General features: G+C 56.8%; 2 protein-coding genes across 4 annotated transcripts in view; one reads left to right on the forward strand and one right to left on the reverse strand.

Annotated features, from left to right (window-relative positions):
* Window positions 1-1,558: 1,558 nt before the first annotated feature.
* PSMA7 (proteasome 20S subunit alpha 7) lies at window positions 1,559-7,350 on the reverse strand. The gene is made up of 7 exons (XM_004313265.3): window positions 7,147-7,350; window positions 4,996-5,122; window positions 4,216-4,340; window positions 3,435-3,557; window positions 2,841-2,960; window positions 2,129-2,191; window positions 1,559-1,786 (listed from the first exon to the last, which is right to left on the reverse strand). The coding sequence occupies exons 1-7, from the start codon at window positions 7,240-7,242 to the stop codon at window positions 1,694-1,696; spliced, it is 747 nt and encodes a 248-aa protein (XP_004313313.1). The 5' UTR covers window positions 7,243-7,350; the 3' UTR covers window positions 1,559-1,693.
* A 145-nt stretch (window positions 7,351-7,495) lies between these two features.
* SS18L1 (SS18L1 subunit of BAF chromatin remodeling complex) overlaps window positions 7,496-21,341 on the forward strand; it is a 29,950-nt gene continuing 16,104 nt past the window's right edge. For all 3 annotated transcript variants that reach the window (XM_073793147.1, XM_033840956.2, XM_073793148.1), the window contains exons 1-3: window positions 7,496-7,811; window positions 20,426-20,502; window positions 20,887-20,971. In XM_073793147.1, coding sequence (XP_073649248.1) covers window positions 7,743-7,811; window positions 20,426-20,502; window positions 20,887-20,971 — 231 coding nt within the window. In that variant the 5' untranslated portion in view covers window positions 7,496-7,742. The remainder of the gene's footprint in view (window positions 7,812-20,425; window positions 20,503-20,886; window positions 20,972-21,341) is intronic.

Raw genomic sequence — 21,341 nt, forward strand, 5'->3', positions numbered from 1 at the left:
TTGTTAAAAAGCACTCTCAGGACTAAGGCCCACCTGGCCATCTGTGCGTGATTCAGGCTGAGAGGAGGACCAAACGGCAGGCCAAGCTGGCCTGTGACATCTGGATGCAGCCTTGTGTTTGGCCAGCTTCCTTTTCCGGGCTGTCTACCACTCTCCAGCAGATCCTGAGCACTGCTGGTAGTTTCAGAATTTAACGAACTCTTAGCAAATACCAATTAAAAATAAAAACCTTCCACAGCTGACCTGCTACACGCAACTGGCCTTAGCACTAATTCTAAACTAGGTAGTTTTTGTTTGTTTGTTTGTTTTTGCGGTACGCGGGCCTCTCTCTGTTGTGGCCTCTCCCCTCGCGGAGCACAGGCTCCGGACGCGCAGGCTCAGTGGCCACGGCTCACAGGCCCAGCCGCTCCGCGGCATGTGGGATCCTCCCGGACCGGGGCACGAACCCGCGTTCCCTGCATCGGCAGGTGACTCAGCACTCAGGCTAAACAGGTATTTCTCTGCTAGAGATTCTAAATATAGTTAAGTCACAGTTTACCACCTATGACTAACCTTGCTATTAAAACTTAAACTGACAGTCATTGTGACGATTAGACACTTTAGGCTAAGTTTAAAATATATCTGGGCCTCCTTACCCCTATTTATTTTGGCCGCGCCGCGTGGCTTATTGGATCTTAGCTTCCCTACCAGCGATTGAGCCTGGGCCCTCAGCAGTGAAAGCACCGAGTCCTAACCACTGGACCGCCGGGGATACGCTTTAGTCCTCTTCAGAAGCTTGATGTATATTTGCCATTGAAGGAGAACCCAGTACAAGAGAAGCTGTAGACAGAGCAGAGCCCTGGCGTTGGAGTCCTACCGACCACTGTGGTCAGAAGCAACCACCAGCCCAAGGACTCTTCTAAGAAGCCTTTTGTGAGTTCTCCTGGGGCAAAGGAAGCCAAAAAGCAACGCCATCACCAGGGCTGGCGGCAGGGCCTCTGGAGAAGCAGCAGAGTTGTGCAGGAGAAGGGTGGTTAGGGTTCTTCTGTAAACGCAGGGCTTAGGACCATGACTCACCCTGCTGTGGACTGGAAGCTAAAAGAAGGGTAATCTTTCTGGCTAAAAAAGCGAGGGAGGGTAGGAAATAGCCAGCACTGGAAGTCTTCAGTAGAAAACAGGAGGAGTGTTGACTTGATCTACTAGAACCAGAAATTTAAGACAAGTTCCACAGCTACTGCTCTGCAAAATGAGCTCAAGATGTAAACTGAGCACTGTGTGTCCTCGTGTCCTGACGTCATACATTCATTAAGGACTCGAACAAAGGTGTAAAAAGAAACAGTCATTCTGTTTAGAACTCCTGAATGGGAGAAACCCTGAGTTTCTGCAACCACAGCACCTGTCTGCAGCAGTGTGGACCCCGTAAAGCCTTCCCACAAACCCCAAGGGAGGAGCCCCACTCGGCCGTTGCCTTGTCTTAGAGCCTGGCGAGGAGCTGGGAGGAATTGCTCCAGAGACCCAAGGCGAGCAAGCTTTCTAAAGAGCTATCAGTACACCTAAAGGATACATTAACCCCTAAAAGAAAGGTTAAAAAACAGGGACGTTTATTGCAGGACACTTGGACAGTATGGATAAATGGGACAGAAATGCCTACATGTCATTTGGAAAATCAGCCATGATTTGAATTTAAAAATCGCTACAGGCAAAATTTCATTCATCATGATGCTTTCTTTTGTTTCTTCTTTTCATTTTCTTCTTTTTCTTTTTCAATCTCAGCAACATATTTCTCAATTTCTTCAGGATTTAAAATCTATCAAAGGAACAGTGTATGGTTAGCCACACAAGGACCCCCGAACATAGGCCCCAGATGCCCCTTCCAGCTGCTTCTACAGGAAAGCAAGGCCACATGTGCCTGACCCGGGGAACAAGCTGGAACTGATGTGTAGGTGATAATTATAAAGCAGAAGCAAACGCGCACAGCGGAGGTTTTCACCCCGCGAATGCTCTCTTTTCGACTCATTTGTGGGGATCCTTGGAAAGAACCTTTCTTGGGGCTGGAGCCACAGCAGAATGGCCCTGAATGTGCACTACCCCTGCCCTGACCACTGGGAACACTCCGTAGGTAAGGACAGCAAACCACCTTGGTGATTACCTTGAGCGGTTGATCTCGTCTCATGACAGCAAGTTCTATGTTTTTGCCGCCTGACTGAACCACCTCGGAGGGGAGAGAAGAGTGTTAGATGCCTCACCCACCTCAAGACCAAACAGCGCCCGTATGTGCCCTGTGAGCCTGAACCCAGCACTGCCACACAAGGGGCGACGGTGGGACACCGGGGTCCCAATACCCAAAGCGTGTGTCCTAGCTGCACACTGATGTGGCCAGTCCTTCGCGATACCCTCCTGTCTTGAGGCAGCTGGATTTGGGCGGGGTTGCTGGTCCCTCCTCCTGCACAGCAGGTGTGCTCACAGCCCTCCCATCTGTTCACAGCCTTTCCCACCACTAAGCCTGGACGTCTGGACCCCCTCTGCCTCTGGCTTCACCCCCTAGCACCTCTAAGGACGGCTTCCACCCATTATTCCCAGCGCTTCTTAAGTCCCTGACCCTAGAGCAGTAGCTCGAGCCTCAGAAAGGCTAAGCGCTTGGGCAAGCCACCTAGCCTCTCGGTGCCTGGACTGCCCAGACGTGTAAGGAGCTGATACAGCCCCAGAGCAGTGCCTGGTGCTACGGCTGGCGCCCTCACCACCTCCTTGTTGCGCACACGTCAGCTGCTCCATTCTGCGCCGTCCCTTCCGCCCAGCCCAAGTACCAGCACCACGGCGTGCACATCTGCAACATATTGCCCGGATTTCAAACACAGACTTACTTCCAGGAGGGCCTTGATAACCAGCTTAATAGTCAGGTCGTCTGTTTCAATGGCTTCGTCAGTATAATTCTTCTCTAGAAATTCACGCACTGACTTGGCACCCCTGCCTATAGCGTTGGCCTGAAACAGGGATGGGTGTTACACAGCACAGAGTGCGACAATCCAGAGCCAGCCCAAGAAAACGACCCCCCCCACCAGCCCCGTGGCCCCACCAGTGCCACCCTGCTCCCATGTGCTACGGTGAGGGGCAGCCTGGTGGGAGGCGGGCCTGTACTCCAGGCCCTGCCCCATGGCTGCTTTTTGCAAAGGGCTATTTGGAGTTGGTGCTGATTCCTACCAAGGAAGGGATTCTACTGAAAGACACGTGGGCAACTTGACTACACCACGTATCCTTACACCTCGCTGTCCTTTCCTCCCAAAAAGCAACGCTTAACGACTTCTCAGCTCCCATGTCACAAGTGTGTCGTGAGCACTTGTGTATGCGTACACACCTATGTATACGATTAGGCCAGCTCAAGGCCCCCACGGCCTCCAAAGCTGCTGCTACTGGCAAGATGGCCCAAAACAAAGCCCCTCTGTTTGTCAAGGACTCACCTTCCAGGCATGGTACGTGCCCGAGGGATCAGTCTGATAGAGTCGGGGGGTACCATCAAAGTCAAAACCCACAATAAGGGCAGAGATGCCAAACGGCCTGCGCCCGTTGCTCTGTGTGTAGCGCTAGTGGAAAAAGAGACACAGTGACACTGCTGCCTTGGCATGAAGGCCCCCCAGAACCTGCCGTAAGTAAAATACACATGGTGTTCCAAACACAGCTTTTAACGAAGGGATGAAAAAAATTAAGCCCACGTTCAGGTTATTTGCAATTCAGGCGAGAAATGAAAGGAGCCTGTGGTTTTCAGCACTCCTCCTTCTGTTGCTGCATTTTCATTCTCAGAAAGACCAGAACTGCATCATGAAGCACAGCTGGGGCTGCTTGGAATTATTTTGACAGCAGACACAATCTGGCTACACATTCTGGTCCACAGGCGACTAAGATTTCACCCGAGTGGGCGTGGCTTTCAGCCCCCTCCCAACTGCTTGGTGACTGGTCATTCAAGATGACAAGACGAGAACTACATCATTTCCCTCTGGAACTATGAATCTGGACTGCCCCATGCTACTAAGTAAGAACACAACAAATGCCACTTAGAAGGATAAATGATGGTAAAATTACAGACATAGAGAAATCAAGGCTAGGACCCTTGCGTGGAACAAGCGTGGTCTAATATCCCCACAAGTGACGCGTGCGGCCACGTGAGGTAATGCGGCAGGACGCTCCACGACAAAGCAGTGACTGCTCGTAACTAGCCGAGCCACGGCAGGCAGACACACCCACCTGCTTCAGACTGGCGATGTACCGTGTGATGTACTCCACGGTGACCGGGTCCTCCACGGTCAGCCGGTGGCTCTGGCATTCCACCCGCGCCCTGTTGATGACTATCCTTGCGTCAGCAGTGAGGCCTGCAACGAACACAAAGAGAGCTCCCCTGAGCCCCCGCTCGTCCGGCCCGTCGTCGAGGCCAGCGCAGAGCACATGAGTGGACGCAGTTACCCTTGGCCGGTCCTCTGGTAGCCAGCACCGAGATCATTCTGAGTGACCAACAGCGGGACCAGCAGCCTCTGTGAGCTTCTCTGAGAAAGCTGCGTGTACGAGGAGCTGTGTGTATTTACATAGGCTGTAAACACGCTCATTTTTTGACAAAGCAAGTCAATCTCTAGTTTAGGTAAACCGACCTCCCCGCTGAGGAAGGAAACGAATGAAAACCCAGAAGTGCAAGAACACACGGCACACCCCGAGAGCCGGGCGCTGTCCAGCTCTCCCCACTTCACGGGCGCAGTTAGCTGTGACAGCTGACCTTCCTCCTGCCAGCAGCAATGGAGGCGACAGCACAGCGCCTCATCCCGGGGTGTTTAATCGTTTGGCCCCTACGCTTCAGCCTCCTGGGGAGGACCTCCCCCTGCAACTGTGGCCAGCCCTCTTCTTGAAGGCCAGCCCTTTCTTTTGAATGATTTCAGGTTACCCAATTTTCACATTCCTCAACAGCCCTTCCACCAGGTTAACCTCCAGAGCGCTGTTCAAGGAGACTGAGAAATACAGCACGGGCCCCAGACTTACCCGCGAATGCCATGCAGACATTGTCGTCCAGAGCACAGATCTTCCGCACTGTTCTTTCATCCTGCAGTTTGGCCACTGACTTCTTCTCCACACCAAGAACAACAATGTCTTTTCCTCGGACACCAACCTTCAAGAAATGGCAACGCTGCACTTAAGGAGCTGACACGAGGTTCTGCCAGCAGGCACAGAGCACTAACAGCGCATGCCAACGTGGTCCTGTGAATACCCTGGGGGTGGCACGCACACCCTGCAAACCGTGGGTCTCGATCCACTTTTGGCAGAGCTAGTCCAGGTATCACAATCTAGGTGCCTAGTCTCGTGCCTTAAAATACTAATACGTAGTTTCAGTTACAGCACAGCTCAGGAATAACTACTGTATTATCAGTGTGTATGTGTACACGTGTCATTTCAACCCAGTGAATCAAAGAGTCTCCGGAAGGCTTGAGTGTGAGTCCCTAACAATGAAGTCAGGTGTCCTGAAAGCAGTGTTGATGTGGTTGTAAAACTATACCAAAACATTCTCCTCTCTCTCGTGCACTTTTTTTTTTTGGCCACGAGGCTCATGGGATCCTAGTTCCCCAATGAGGGACTGAATCCAGGCCACTGGACCGCCAGGGAACTCCCCCCTCCTGCACTTCTGAAAACAATGTGCACAGCGGCGGGGAAGTGCCTGATACGGCGTCAGGCGGACAACGTATCAAGTATTACAGGGAGGCCCATGGCTCTCTGTTTACGGCTGACACTGTAGCGCGGAGAAAAATGTATTAAAAACATGGGGGGAAAAAAGTCACTGACTGTCAGTTAAACCCCTCACTCGAAGCAGCAGCAGACCCAAATGAGACAATCACTTGGAAAAGCAACCTCTTCTCTTAGTTTAGAGCGGGGTCTCTCAGCCTCTGCCCTACAGGCACCTGGACGAGCTAATTCGTCCATGTGAGGGGCTGTCCCTGCGCACTGTGCAATGTTTAGCATCATCCCAGCCTCCACCTCTGTAAGTCTCCACGTGGGGTGCGGAGAAGCACTGATGCGCAGTGCTTCAGATCTCAAGGAGCTTTCTCGTGAATTGTCTTCCATGGTCTTCAAAGTTCCCAAGGGAAAGAAGACCAGGCCCAGAGACAGGTTAAGAAAAGGTAGCCACCCTGGCTGACCCACAATAGTATGGGGATGGGGGTGTCAGCTGACCCCAACAGTCTTTAAGCTGAGGCAGGTCACAAGATGGATTTGGGGCCTTAATTTCAAAAGCAACTCAAGAAACGAAAAACACTCCCAAATTTACAGCATCGTGTGTGTTCTCTCTCTGCCCACTCAAACCTCTGAAGCACCAGATAAAAGATAACCCATCATCCATTCTGACCGATCAGCAAACTGACATGTGTCTTGAGGACAGCAGTGTATTTATTATCTCTGAAGCATTGGTCTAAATGAGAGGCGCGCTCGGGTGCGACGGGACAGGGGTCTGGCGCAGTGACCAAAGGGACGGAGGACTCAGCAGTTGGACCCAAGACGGAGCCTGCCCGCCGCGCCGGCGGCCCGGGAACTGCAGGGTTGATGCCGACACCGGCCGCTCTTTGTTCTCGAGGCCGACCCGGACTTTGAGGGCAACTGCTTTCCGCGGGGGTTGGGGGGTAGTTGGCTACCTGGGAGCTGTCCAGACACAGTTCGCGGAGTCACTTACTCCCTTAAGGAGCGTTTCTGAGCGGGCAACGGGCGGGCCCTGCCTCTCGGAGTCCCGCGCCCCGGCCCCGCCCGGCCCCCAGCCCTCCAGGTCCACGCGAGGGCCCCCGCCAAGATGGCGTCGGCGCCAGGCGCGCGCACGACTCCGGACACGGACGCGGGGCACCGAAGCCAGCGGCCTGCAGAGCGCCTGCCGAGCCACTGGCCGCCCCGCTCGCCCGGACGCGGAAGCCGGCGCCCAGAGAGCCGCCCCGCCTGTCCTCACGTCTCCTGCCCGCGGCTCGCAGCGCCCCTTTCCCGCAGCGACGCCCACGTCGCGGCTTCCGAGTGCGCCCCACACCATCGTGCCGCCCCAAACCCCGCACCACCGCGCGCCCGTCAGCGCGGACCCCAGGGAAGCTGGTCGGCAAGACGCGCCCGGGCCCCACCCAGCCGCCCGGGCCTCCGCCTGCCCCGGCGCCCGGCCTCCCCGCTCACCGCGGTCGAGCCCTTCTTCACGGCCTCCTGCGCGTACTCCACTTGGAAGAGGTGGCCGTCGGGCGAGAAGACGGTGATGGCGCGGTCGTAGCTCATGCCGGCGGGGCGACGCTATCAGGACCGGGAAAAGCGCACACTCACGGCCGCGCAGGCCGCGATTCACGACGCCGCTGCGCCCACCCCGCGCGCCCGCCCCCAGCGCCGGGGACTGCGCTGCCAGCGTAAGGCGGTGTCCGGAGGCGTCACGCGGCGTCGGGCGGCGTCGGGCGGACGTGCGCGCGCGCCGGGGCGGGGCCGGGCGGAACCACTGGCGGCCGGGCGCGGGGGACGGCGGGGTGGCGGCGGGCCGGGAGCGGGGCGCAGAGCGGCCGCCCGGGGGCGCCGTGTGGGGCTCGTCCTCAGGCTGAGGCGGTGGGCGGGGCGGCGGCGCGGCGGGCCCGAGGGCAACGCGGCGGCGCAGGGGCGGGCGAGCCCACGGCGCGGCGCCCCCCACGCCCCCCGCCCCCCAGCGACTGCGGAGAATGAGCGCCTCTGGCCGCCGAGAGCAGCCGGAGAATAAACCCCGATGATCTCGGGCTGATCCCGCACCCACGACCATGTCGGTGGCCTTCGCGTCCGCCCGGCCGAGAGGCAAAGGGGAGGTCACGCAGCAAACCATCCAGAAGGTGGGCTGGGGGCCGCGGGCCGGGGCTGCGGGGCCGCGGGGTGCGGGCGGGTGCCGGGCCGGGTCGAGGGCAGCCGGCGGGCGCGGGGCTCGAACAAAGCCGGGGCGCAGTCGACCGCCGCGACCCCGCCGTGGCCCGGCGCGCGCTTCGCGGCCGGCGTGCGCCAGCCTGGGCGGGGGCGCGGGGCGGCCCGCGGGGTGGTGTCGGCGGAGCCAAGCCGTGAACGACCCCGGGCCGCGCCAGGCACAGTGGGGACCCGCCGCTTTCGGGACCAGGGTCTGCGGGCAGGGGCGCAAGGCGGCGGGACCGGGTGCCCGCGGGGTGGTGTCCGCTGGCCGCTCGGCGCGCTAAGGGGACCCACCTGGCTGGTGAAAGCCGTGACTCTGCGAGGTGGGCGTCCCCGGTCCCTGCGCGCAGCTTGACTGGTGGAGGCGCCACGGGGCGCATGGGGCGACGGGGACCCGGCCACGCCCGCCGCCTTAGGTGTTGGCAGTCCGAGGCACAAAGGGGCGCATCCAGAGTGTGGGACGACGTTCCAGCAGCCCCGCAACCCTTTAAGGAGCGCGCGACACCTCGGGGCTGACCTGCTGGCCAAGCTTCGCCGCCCTTATTCGAGTGTCAAATTGTTTTTCAGCGTGACACCTGGCCAACCTTCTCACCTAACAGAAACTTTACAGATTCGCTTTACAGCCTTGCCCGCGTTCTGTAAGTTTGGCCTCGTGGTTTTCTAGAGATAACCTTCTGGGCTTGGGGGCACCTTTAACAAAGCCTTAAGTTTTGAAATTGAGATTTAAATTTTCCTGCTGTTTGTGTTTAGAAGATAAGCTCAGAAGAAAGGGGGTGTTAGTCGTTCCCATTTGAATTTTCTCAGTGTCTTTGGTAGCTACGTTGTTTTCTTTTCTAATCTGGGGTCCTTGGCAGTATCCCTTGGTTTCCATGAGCCTCCTTTTTCCCCAAGGGACTCACCTTGATGGTCATAGCCCTTCTTCCTTGATGACGTGCCAGGACCTGGGGGACTTGTCCTCAGCCTCTTGGCTATTTTGAGACTACTTTTGCTGTGACTGGTTTTGACAAATTAGAAGCCTCAGTAAACGCTAAATAGGAAAGAGATGACTTGAGGAGCAGGAGAAATACAGGTTTAAAAGTGGGGTGTTTTTATTTGTTTAGTCAACACTTATGGGGTGCTTACTGTATACCAGGCCTTATTCTGAGGGCTTTGCAGGTCTTAGTTCATTTACTTTCTCGTGGTGGTTATTGCCATCCACATTTTATCAATCAGGGCACAGGTATAGGGAGGCTGAGTGCCCACTGCTAAGGTAGAGGCCAGACAGCGGCTCTGCCCCGACAGTGACTTCTGGGTGGGACAATGGGCTGGGCGGAGTCAAGCGTTGTGGCTCAGATGCACATGCTGGCAGCCCGAGGGCCTCTGCGGACCCTGGCTTTATGGAGCTTCAGTGTGATGAGTGTAGTCACTGTTCCTGAAGGTGCCTTGGCGTCAACATTCATCCAGTTATTTGCACTTTGCACCCACCCCCTATTAAAGCTCCCCGAAGTCTCCAGGCAAAAGTGTGTGTTGGAGCACTGCTTCCAAACCTCAGACCAGAAAGACTGCATCCCGGGGCAGAAAATCTGCCTGCTGACCTTTGGAGATGGGTCTTCACCTTAGGCTGTCACCTGATTTGACCTGGTAGGGCTCGCAGTCCGTGTACTCACCTTGCTGTTTTGTCCGTACATATACATACCCGGGGCTCTTTTACTGGTGTCCTGAGAGGGCATGAGAGGTCCGTGTTCTGCACTCTGTGTCCACAGCACGTGCTCATGCTCAGAGCATGGAGAAAAGCCAGGGGTTCCTTGGAAGCGTGCAAGGTAGTCAGAGAGCAAGAAGTATAGTCTTGTCCTTAGAGTATGTTTGGATAGGAGCCTGCCCGGCAAACTCCTACTCTGCCTTCAAGGCCCCACTGAAATGTCCCCTCGTCATGCCCCCTTGAGAGTCATGTGGTGAGTATAGCACTTTGACACATCACTTGGGCTCCCAGGTTTTCGTGTCGCTGACCTGTTCTTGTTGTCTTCCCAGGTTGGCACAGTGTCCGGCATAGTCAGTGTCTGGTACACGCTGGAACATCTGTGACACTGGTTCCATTAGTGCAAGTGTTTGGGATAGGCAGTTGTATTCGCTTCCTGTGGCTGCCATAACAGATTACCACAAACGGGGTAGTTTAAAACAGCAGAAATTAATTTTCTTACAGTTCCAGTGGGCAGAAGTCCGAAGTCACAGTGTTGGCAGGGTTGGTTCCTTCCTGGGGTTCCGAGGGAGGATCTGTTCCAGGCTTTCCTCTGAGCTTCTGGGGTTTGCTGGCAGCCCTTGGAGCTCCTCGTCTCGCAGACGCGTCCCCCCCACCTCTGCCTCCATCTTCGTGTGGCCCCTCTTCCTGTGTGTGTCTCTGTGTCCAATTTCCCTTTTCTCATAAGGACACCAGTCACAAGATTTAGGGCCCACCCGAATCCGTGTGACCTCAAATGTAAGTTGATTACATTTGCAAAGACCCTATTTCCAAATAAGGCCCTGATCACAGACACTGGGAGTTAGGACTTGAACGTATCATTTTGAGGGACACAGTTCAACTCATGAAAGAGGATGCGTGGGGGAGGGGTGTACCAGACAAGGAGAACCAAGGAGCAGGGGTAGGAAGGGTCTCAAAGACTGAGGAAGTCTTGGGTGGTCCTGCCTTTGGTCTGCAGGGAGCAGGTACAGGCGCCAAAAGCGGCGGGGCTGGGAGAGCCAGCCTGATCTGGGGCACCTGGGCTGCGTGCTCAGGTGGTTTTGCTTGTGGTGACCAAGCATAGCATTAGTGCAGGTGCGACGCAGGTGAGAACCACAGGGGACGTGACTTTGCCAGAGGTCCTGAGGTGGAGGTGAGCCATGTCTCAGCAAACTCCAGTGGCCCTGTAGCTGGCCAGCTGGCCTGCAGGCCAGAACCTGCCCTGCGCTGCTCTCCCTGGTTTGGGACCAGAGGCCGTGCTCCAGACGCCACCGGTGGGGGTGGGGCTGCCACCGTCTCCGTGGGCCGCACAGCTGGGCTGGGGCACGTTGGAGGGGCCCCCGGGAGCGGGCCTCGGCTGCCGTGTGGGGCCTCGTTGCCGCGTAGCACATAGTAGTTGCTTAATAAATGTAAGTTTTATCATTACTGTTTGTATTGGTTTCCTTAATTTGTTTCCTTGGCCGGAGAGCGGGAATGGTGGCTTGTCCCTCTGTACCCCCAGCACCTCGTGCAGGGGGAGACAGGCTCCACAGGAGCTGTGGGACAGGTGGGCAGCTGTTATGGGCCTGGCACGGGAGAGTGAGACCAACAGGGCGGCGGCCTGGTCCCCGTGTCCTCTGTGCCCAGGGGCAGGGGCGGGCCCACAGGGGTAAGGGATGGCCATCTGGGTTGCAGGGGGATGCCCTGTGCTCTCTCAGACCTGAAACTTCTCTTATAGAATGTGGGACAGGGGCTTGCCTGGTGGCGCAGTGGTTAAGACTCCTCGCTCCCAGTGCAGGGGGCCCGGCTTCGAGCCCTGGTCCGGGAACTAGACCCCGCATGCATGCTGCAACTAAGGAGCCCACGTGCTGAGACTAAGGAGCCTGCCTGCCGCAACTAAGACCCGGAGCGACCAAATAAATATTAAAAAAAAAAAAAAGGATGTGTAGGCTAATTTGTAAGGGAGGTAAATTGGCCGTTTAAAATATTAGAGCTGCCTTCACAGTTGAGGATGGCCTGGGGACTCTGAGACTCCCACGAACTTGGCTAATTAATCATTTCTGAAAGCGCTTTCTCCCCAGTGAGCAGAACCTGGGAAGGGTCTCCGGGAATGGCAGTGATCGTGTCCCTTCACTCTGGTCCTTGGGGCCAGCCCTGGGGAGGGGCGGGGATGGGACCCGGGCCAGGGTGCTGCCCCTGAGCACACTTGAACCTGCCCCATGGAGGCTCTGAGTGCAGTCCCTGTGGGTGGGGAAGTGTATTCTCCGGGAGGGAACAGCCACCGCCAGGCCTCTGTCCCCTCTGCCCAGTGAAACTGGGCACAGAGCCCTCCTGCAGGCGCTGCTCCAACGCAGGTGTTGCCCTGGGTGCCCTCTGGTGGACGATGGAAGCACCTGGGTAAAGTCCACCCATCCCTTCCTAAAGCAGGCGCCTGCCTCTTCCAGGGCTGTATCTGTCTTCCAGAGTCTGGAGGCGGAGGGAGGGGCCACAGTCAGGGGCCCTGTGACACTCACTCGAGGTGTCCCCACTGCCCGGCCCTCTGCCCCTAGCCTGTTCCCTGGGCCAGTGGTCAGGGCCTGGGCACCGGCCTCTGTGCTGGGAGTCCCCTGCGATCCCCGGGAGCCCCACCCCCGGAGTGAGGGGGGCCAGGTGCTGACGTGCCCAAGCCGCAGGACCTGGGCAGAGTCGGGCCAGCCTGGACCTCCTGCTCTGTGGCGGGCACCACGACTGTGCACCCTGCTGCGTGAACGTGACGGGAGTCAAAAGGCTCCAGGGAGAAGGTGCTAGATGTTTGTGCCGCGAAGGCTCCTGAAACGTGGTCCCGGGCCCGAGCAGATGGGTGATTGCACCGGGGCTGCTCGGGGTTCTCTTTGTTGCAGGGGTGGAGGATGGGCAGTGGGCCCTGGGATGGGGTGAGGGGGGAGTCCCGTGGAGCTGGGGGGGTGTGGTTTCCTGGGTTCAGACTCTCATTCAGCTGTAACAGTGCACAGCCCAGCCCCTGCTGGGCCTCAGGTTCCTTGTTTTAAGGAGGATGACGTCGTGGTTAGACGTGATCACCTGGCACAGGAAGGCACGTGACCTTGCAAGTGACGGTCTCAGCCTTTTGATTGGACCCTTGACTGGAAGTGATGAGTGGATTCTGAAGGGGAGGAGATTCCAAACCACAGGAAGCCACCTGGAGTCCAGGGTCGAGGCAGAGGGAGCTGCGCTCACGGGGGCGGAGTGGTGGTGACTGAGACAGGAGGTGGCCCCAAGTCGCTTGAGGAAGGTGGACATGTGTTTGCAGTTGTGTCCACGTTAACGTGTCTTATCGCGTCCTTAGAGTCTTTGGAAGTTGAACACGTGTGTCAGACACAGGTAGGACCACGAGGCGGGGGCCAGCCCTTCCCAGGGACACCATGGGAGTAACGTTTGGGGTGTTTTGAAACCCACACACCTGATTCACGGATTCTCCAATCAGGTAAATATGTTCGAAGGGGTCCTGTCAGCGTCCATCAGCAGAGTCTGCGGTGCAGCTCGTGCGTCCCCTGCAGTGGTGGCTGCCCGTGTGCTGGGGAGAAGAAGCCCTGATCAATTAGCAGCGTCGGTCCTGAGAGCTGCGGTGGGAAGAAGGGTTCAGCCACCTGGTGCTGCTCGCCCAGCTCTCCAGCTGGCCCCGGGCTTGTCCCGCTCATGCCTCGGGTGGTTCCCAAGACTGATCTCACGTGGAGTCCACCCCGCGTGTGGGGGGCATGCACTGTGGCCTTGTTTGTAGCTACAGAAGCCAGAGACTGACTGAGTACCACGTGTTTGTTTGTTCCGTGGAATTCTCTGGAGCCTAGGAAACAATGAGGGGGGCATCTTTGTGGCTGAAACGGGACAGTCTCCAAGATATCAGGGAGACTGGGAGACCAGCGGGACGGGAATGTTCCCTGTGTGCACGCAGCGGGGGCGGGGGGCAGGGGATGCTTCCAGAGCTATCCGAGGTCGGCTGGAATGGCAGCCGAGGGTGGGAGGTGCAAGGCCCACCCTTCCCTTGGGGCTGCCTGGACTTCAGCCCATCCATGAACCTCTTCCCACTTAAAGGGCAGCAACTTTGTTAATTACAAAAACAGCCACAGGGAGGTTGTGAAGGGTCTTTCTGCCCATTGTGGGGTGACCTGAGCCCCCCTCAGCGGCAAGCCTCAGGGCTTCCAGGCCCCTCTGTGGCCCCTATTCCGGGGTCGTCGTGAGGGACCACTCCCCCTTCAGAGATCCTCACCCAGGTTCCCCCGGTGGCCCCAGCCCAGCTCTTTGTGGTCTCTAGGACCCCCAGTCCCTCGCCCTCCCAGTTCCCTGTCATCCTCGCTCCCTCACCCACCCAGTCTGGACCCCGCGTGTGGCGCCCACAGCCCCAGACATGTCCCCTGAGCCGGGCCCTGCGTCCTCGCCTGCGTGTCCTCACGGCCAGGCAGGCCCGCGGGCAGCGGAGCTCCCACGTCAGTCATCAGTTCCTTCACAGCCGAGTCCAGCCCCTTGTAAAGCCTGTGGTTGATCGTCACAGAAACAGCAGCCAAGGAGGGACACCCCCCGGGTCTGCACTGTGTTCCCGCCCCCACGGGGAGGCTTGGTGTGAGGCCTGTGCCTTCAGGTGCCCTCTCGGAGCCCTGAGACCACCAGGGTGACCACATGCAGAAGGCCCCGACCTGACCCCAGTGCTGAGCCCACTTGAGACCCACAGCAGACCCACCCTGACAGCCCAGAATCATGAGAACTAAGGAACTGTCGCTTTCACCACGGCACGTGGGGATGTTTGTGATGCAGCAGCGGGTAACGGAGGCGCCCGTGTGTGTTGTGACCTTGGTCCCATCAGCCTCTGCAGTCATCCCAGGCTCAGGTTCAGAAAGTCACCCTCTTTGCTGGGCACAGGACTCCCTGTCCCCCAGCTGCCCCACCGTTCCCCGTCTCCGACGTGCCACACCCTCTTCTCCAGGTTCCTGGAACTTTGTCTCCGTTTTTGGACGTGCCCTGCTCCACCAGGCCTTTTACCTGTGCTGTCCCCTCCACCTGAGCTGCCCTTCCTCTCACCTCCACCGGCACGTTCCCGGTCAGCTTTCCAGCCACGGCCCAGATGCCATCCCTGGGTGCCCACCGGGGTGTCCGCTGCTAAAATCATGATCGACACGCTGCCGCCTTGTGGCACCAAGCAGACGTGTGCCCACGGCCATCTCTCCCCAGCTCCGGCCGCCTGCTGCCTGCTCCGCCGTGAGCATGAGTGGGGTCTGGCCGCCTCTCCATCACGCTCGCCTGGGCCTAGGACAGGCCTTCAGAGACGGGGATCTCACCACCACTCGGCGGCTGTGGCCCTCGATGCTGAGCTCCAGCTCCTCCAGATGATGTGGCCACCGTCTCTACTCCCTGCCCCCAGCATCCTCGCCTCCGGAGGCCCTGGGCCACGCCTGGCACTTGGGTTTCAGCCCTCAGGCTTCAGAGCCTTTCTCTGCGACATCACCTGCCCCGTCACCCCTGAATCTATAGAAAATCAGGCTTCCCAAGAGGGCAGAGAGTGAGGGATGTGCCTTCTGTGCAGGAATACACAGAATCACGTGTGAGGAAGCTCAGGAGACACAGCAATAAGTACGTGAAGAAGCAGATCGCTAATCTTCCCGTCAGTTAAGTGGTGACTTTATTTTTCAGCTGTGTACTAGGGTACACATTTTTAGACACACACCAGGGAGAGAGAAGAGTAGGTAAGCCCTGGACCCACCCAGCCCCGGCAACCCCAGACGCTTGAGAATCACCTCTTACACAGTGTTGTTAATCAGCTAAACTCCAATATTAAAGAAATAGAAAAAAGGAAAAAAATTAAAAAATTTTAAAGATCAAAAAAAGAAACTTTAAAAAAATAATAAAAATAAAATCACTTTTTAAATGATAACAGTAACAAATGCCTCTCTTAGAAATTTCAGTGAACACAAAGGCATGTAAGAAATAAGATCTATATTCTAATCTCCAATCTGGAGAGAGCCAGGGTTTCCCTCCTGTCACCTATTTCTTGTTTCTAGGTTAGATTAGATTACTCAGCAAAACCCTGCCTGCACATAAAGAATCAAATAGTGCTGTGGAGCTTGTATTAAAAATCAGGGGTCATTCTTCCACCCCTGTGCTGTTTCCCACCTCCCAGCAGCACCCTCTGGCTCTCATCATTGCTAAACCAAGTGGCTACTTCTGGAATGCTTCTAGCTTTAAGCATTGTCTGTTGACTTAATGCACTGAGGCTATGATAACAGAATACCATGGACATTCAGTAGTCACAGCAAGTCCGAGACCAAGGTGGTGGCAGAGTTGATTCCCAGCGAGGACCTGCTCCCTGGCTTGCAGACCGTCATCTTCTCGCTGTCTTCACACAGCAGACAGAGGATGCTCTGGTGTTGTCTCCTTCTCACAAAGGCAGTGATCTCCTGATGGGGGCTCTACCCCCATGACCTCATCTAAACCTAATTACCTCCCAAAGGCCCCACGTCCGGGTGCCATCACATTGGGAATTAGGGCTTCAACATAGGAGTTTTGGTGGGACAGCAGATACTCAGTCCATAACATTTGTTGGCCTCACATGATGATGATGGAAAAGGGGGACTTGGCTCATTTGCATGCCCCTCCCCCACCACACACCTGTGCTCCCGTTGCCCCAGTATGGCTTCCTGGTGGTTGGGATTAGATTCACCTCTGGCTGTGATGATGAAACTGTTGTTCCATGCAGGATCACGTGATCATTTTTCCTGCCCAGTCTTTTCTTTTCCCTGCAGTTGGCAATCTCACTTTTTTTTAAAAATAAATGTATTTATTTTTATTTATTTATCTTCGGCTGCTTTGTTTCTTCATTGCTGCGCACGGGCTTTCTCTAGTTGCACCGAGCGGGGGCTACTCTTCGTTGTGGTGCACAGGCTTCTCATTGCAGTGGCTTCTCTTGTTGCGGAGCAGGGTCTTTAGGTGCGCGGGCTTCAGTAGTTGTGGCACGCGGGCTCAGTAGTTGTGGGTTGCGGGCTCTAGAGCGCAGGCTCAGTAATTGCGGCACACGGGCTTAGTTGCTCCGCGGCATGTGGGATCTTCCTGGACCAAGGATCAAACCCGTGTCCCCTGCACTGGCAGGCGGATTCTTAACCACTGCGCCACCAGGGAAGACCCCTCACTTTATTTTTAATCACTTCTCACTAGTTTATCCCAGACTTTCTTCCAGCCATGGAAGCCTCCTCAGCTCAGGTAGTCTGTCAGTCTTTCTCCTCTGAAAGACACCTTTAGTCAGGTTATTCTTTTCAGAAAGTCCCCGTCAGAATTGGCTAATCCTTCCTCAGGAAATCTCTCTCAGGATGGGGTCATCCCTCCTCAGAAACTGCCTCTCAGGATCAGGTCATCACTCCTCAGAATCTCCCCCACAGGATCGGGTCAGGACTTTTCTGAAAGTCTTCCTCAGTGTCAGGTCATTCTCTTCAGGAAGTCTCCCTGGGGATTGGGTAATCCCTCTCAGAAAGTCTTTCCAAGGATAGGGTTGTCCCTCCTTAGGAAGCCTCTGACTGATCTGGGCCATCCATCTTCAGGAAGTCTCCCTCAGGATTGGGTCATTCTTCCTCAGAAAGTCTCCCTCAGGATCAGGTCATTCTTCCTCAGAAAGTCTCCCTCAGGATCAGGTCATTCTTCCTCAGAAAGTCTCCCTCAGGATCAGGTCATTCTTCCTCAGGAAGTCTCCCTCAGAATCAGGTCATTTCCCCCCAGAAAGTCTCCCTCGGGGTCGGGTCATTCTTCCTCAGAAAGTCTCCCTCAGGGTCGGGTCATTCTTCCTCAGGAAGTCTCCCTCAGGATCAGGTCATTCTTCCTCAGGAAGTCTCCTCAGAATCAGGTCATTTTCCCCCAGAAAGTCTCCCTCAGGGTCAGGTCACCCCCTGCAGAAGTCTCCTTCGAGATCGGTTCACCCCTCCTCAGAAAGTCCCCTCAGATTTGCACCATCCCTCCTCAGGAGTCTCTGTCAGGATCAGCTCATCACTCCTTCGAAAGTCTCCCTCAGGATCAGGGTATCTCCCCTCATGAAGTCTCTCTCAGGTCCTGTTATCCCTCCTCAGTGTCTCCCTTAGGCTCCTGTCATCCCTCCTCTGGAAGTCCCTTGAGGATTTGGTCGTCACTCAGGGGTTCCTGCTTTTGATCCTGTCGTCGCTTCTATAGAGTCTCCCTCGCAATTGGGCCATTGCTCCTTTGCTGCCCGAAGCTTCTATCCTGTGTGGAGGTGCTCAGTACTGTGCTTTTCACTCCATTCATTTTTAGGACCTTGCTGTGCCCCAGTGTGTTTGTCAAGCTGGGTCCTTTGAGAACCTTTCCATCTGGACATTCACATCCTTCAAGTTCTGAGGAAAAGTCTTGAACAATTATTTTTGTTTTTTATAAATTTTATTTATTTATTTAATTTTTTGGCTGCGTCAGGTCTTAGTTGTGGCATGCAGGACCTTTCATTGTGGCGCGGGTTCTTCGTTGTGGTGCACGGGCTGCTCTCTAGTTGTGGTGTGCAGATTTTTTTTCTCTCTAGTTGTAACATGCGGGTTTTCTCTTCTCTGGTTATGGTGCACGGGCTCCAGAGGGCATGGACTCTGTAGGTTGCGGCATGTGGGCTCTCTAGTTGAGGCACGTGGGCTTAGTAGCCCCACGGCATGTGGGATCTTAGTTCCCAGACCAGGGGTCGAACCCACGTCCCCTGCATTGGAAGGCGGATCCTTTACCACTGGACCGCCAGGGAAGTCCCTTGAACAATTATTTTTGGATGCATTTCTTCCTTCCTGTCTTTCTGAAAGTCCTAGAAGAATTGTTTTTGGCCATTTGGATTGTCCTTCAATTTCATTACCCTTTCTGTTTTCTACATCGGTCTTTTGCTCCGCTGTCTAGGAGTTTTCTGCTACTTCATGTTCCAACTCTTCTGTCGATTTTTTTGTCGTGGTCAATGTATTTTAAATACCCCAGAGCTCTTTTTGTTCTCTGTTCTGTTTAATAGTGTTATTTTAAAAAAATAGATCCAATAACTTCTTTTATCTTTGAGGATATTAATAATAGTTGGGTTTTCTTTCTTTTTGTATTTCAAGTTTCCTTCTTGCATAATCTTCGTCTCCTCCAGCTTTTGGCCTCTGTCGCTGGTTTTGTTGGATCTAATTTACAGGCTTCCGGGAAACGCTGGTGCGGGTCACCCATCTGAGGTCTTGGCTAGAGGTGTCCCCCTGCTGTCGATGTCTGGTACTTTCCTCCCGGGCTGGTCATTTTCCCTGAATCCCCCCTTGGGGACTCCTGCCAGGTAGCTGTGGGGAAGCTCCCAGAGCCTCAACCCTCCCAAGCCTGGTGGGTCCCCAGTGTGGGTCTGCGTCACATCCGGCACCTGGGTTCTGCTAATTGAGTTCTTGCTCTTCCAGTTGCTTCCGCTTCTAGAATCCTGCTGCCTGCGCTGCTGTTTCAGCTGTGTTCACTTTGTCCTGGTGAAGGGTTACTGTCTTCACCCCTTTCCCACCAGCCAGGTCTGGGAGGGTTTGGACCTCAGCGCACACCCAGCCCGCCATCCTCCCCGCAATGTGTCCTGGTCTTTTTTCCATAACTTCACTGAGGTGAAGTTATGGAAAACTTCATCTCAGTGAAGTTGGTACCTTGCTTAAAAAAAATATCCTAACAGTGTAACATTTTTCTCCGGCTTCTAAAAACTACAAAGACGTTTGTAATGTCCGGTTAACGACTCATCCTGTGGTTTCCTGTCATTGCTTAAGTCGTCCCGTCACTGAGCATTTGGCGTCCCCCCTTTTTCGAGCTGACACGAATGACGCTGAATGGACACCCGTGCGTGCGGAGTGTGTGGCCTTGGGAGAGGATTCCTGCCGGGCATCGTGAGGCCAGGAGGTAGAGCCCGTGGAGCCTTTTAAGGGTGGCTCTGAGAGGGAGAGGACATGGCCTTTGGTGGTGGCTTTCCTTTCTTAATTCATCTGGGGAAGTCTTCCTGGGCAAACGGCCGGGATGCCCGGTCCCCCTGGGTTTGATCGCCTGCCTGTGGGTGGGCCCCGCCGGCAGCCCCAGCCCAGAGCGCCCTCTGGTGGTTCCCTGTCTCGGGCCGGCTCCTTGGCCAGGGTGGGAATGGCTGAATTTGGGCATCATCTCCGCAGTGGGGAGAACACAGTCAAGCATAGAGGAGGAGGTTATAACTAAAAACCCGAACAAGGGAAACCGACCCCGAAGGCTCAGGGGCTGAGCGGGGAGGGAGAGGCGGGCAAGGCCGCGGCAGGGCTGGCCCTCGGCGCTCGGGTCCCCCTACCCCCGCCCCACGTCCAGGTGGGGAGTGTCCACGCCAGGCCTCCTGGCCGGCCATGTGCGGCCCCTCCCACGCTCCCACGCGATCTTCCTCCCTCTTCTGCGGCCTCTGTCCCCTCCTGTCTCCGCGGGCCACCCAGGTGCTGTCGCCGAGCGGCCGTCCTGGGGCAGCAGCTTCGTGGGTCTAGGAGATGCTCGCAGGGGTGCAGGCTGCCCCCCCCGGAGTCCCCACCGTGTGGCCGTGATTTGTGGCCCTCACATTCCAGACTCCGGGTCCACCCTTGCTGGACAGAAGCACCGGGGCCAAGGGCCCTAGAAAACGGGTCCTGCAGGCTGTGGGTTTCCTGTGCAGAGTGAGAACCTGGACTGGGGGCGCAGGGCGGGTGTGGGGAGGGATGGGCCCTGGTGCCTGCGGGGCTGCATGCTTGGCACAGGGATGTGGAAAGTGCTCGGCCCTGCTGGATGGGGCCGTGAGGGGGCAGTTCTGCTGACGGGCACCGCTGGGCCGCGTGAGCCGTGAGCCGGGGCTCACGAGCCCCGCAGCGGGCCGCCCGCAGACGCACCGTGTTCCCCCGCTCACGTCTGCTTCTCCTTCAGATGCTGGACGAGAACCACCACCTGATCCAGTGCATCCTGGACTATCAGAGCAAGGGCAAGACGGCCGAGTGCACCCAGTGAGTGGCATGGCCGCCCGTGCCCGTCCCGGCTGCCTCTGGGGCTTGGTGGCCTGAGCGAGTGGGCCCTCAGGGTCAGCTAAGCTGCTGGGTCAGCGCCCCTGGGTGGCTCCCCAGGGAGAGGTGGGCAGGTTTGGAGGGGAGTGGGAGTGTGGGGGAGAGGGGACCACTGGGGGGGCCCAGGCCAGCCGCACCAGGGGACAGCGAGCTCCTCCAGGTGGGACCTCGTGTGACCCCAGGGCCCCCCCCATTCTCTGAACTGACCCGGCAGCCACTCCCCCTTGGCCACCAGGTCGGGGTCTCCCCCCTCATCCTGGACCGCAGAGCACTGTGCCGCCTGGCCGTGCACACCCCCCTCCCCCTCAGCCGCTCCCTCGCCTGCAGGTACCAGCAGATCCTGCACCGGAACCTGGTCTACCTGGCCACGATCGCGGATTCTAACCAGAACATGCAGTCCCTGCTGCCCGCCGTGAGTGCCTGCCATGGGGTGGGGGGCCCAGGTGCAGACAGCGTTGTCCAAACCTTCGGGGCTGCTCTTTGGTCCAGAGCTGGGAGGTGAGGTTGCCAGGGGTCACTGGTGAGCTCCACCTCCCGTCTGCCTCCTGTGATCAGAGGTGGGCTTGGGCTGGTGGGGGGAGAGCACCCTGGGAACCCGGTGCTGAGGCGCAGGACAGGCTGTGCAAGGGCCCTGGGGCACAGGGGGTGTGAGGGCCAGAGCCGGCTGGCCAGCTGAGACCAAGAGGGGTGGGGCGGGTGTGGGCAAGGTGAGGTGGACGCAGCTCCCTGAGTCCCAGGAAAGGGGGGCCCGGCTTTAAACCTCCAAGTGTGTGTCGATAGCC

This window comes from Tursiops truncatus, chromosome 15, assembly GCF_011762595.2.
Source record: "Tursiops truncatus isolate mTurTru1 chromosome 15, mTurTru1.mat.Y, whole genome shotgun sequence".
NCBI lineage: Eukaryota > Metazoa > Chordata > Mammalia > Artiodactyla > Delphinidae > Tursiops > Tursiops truncatus.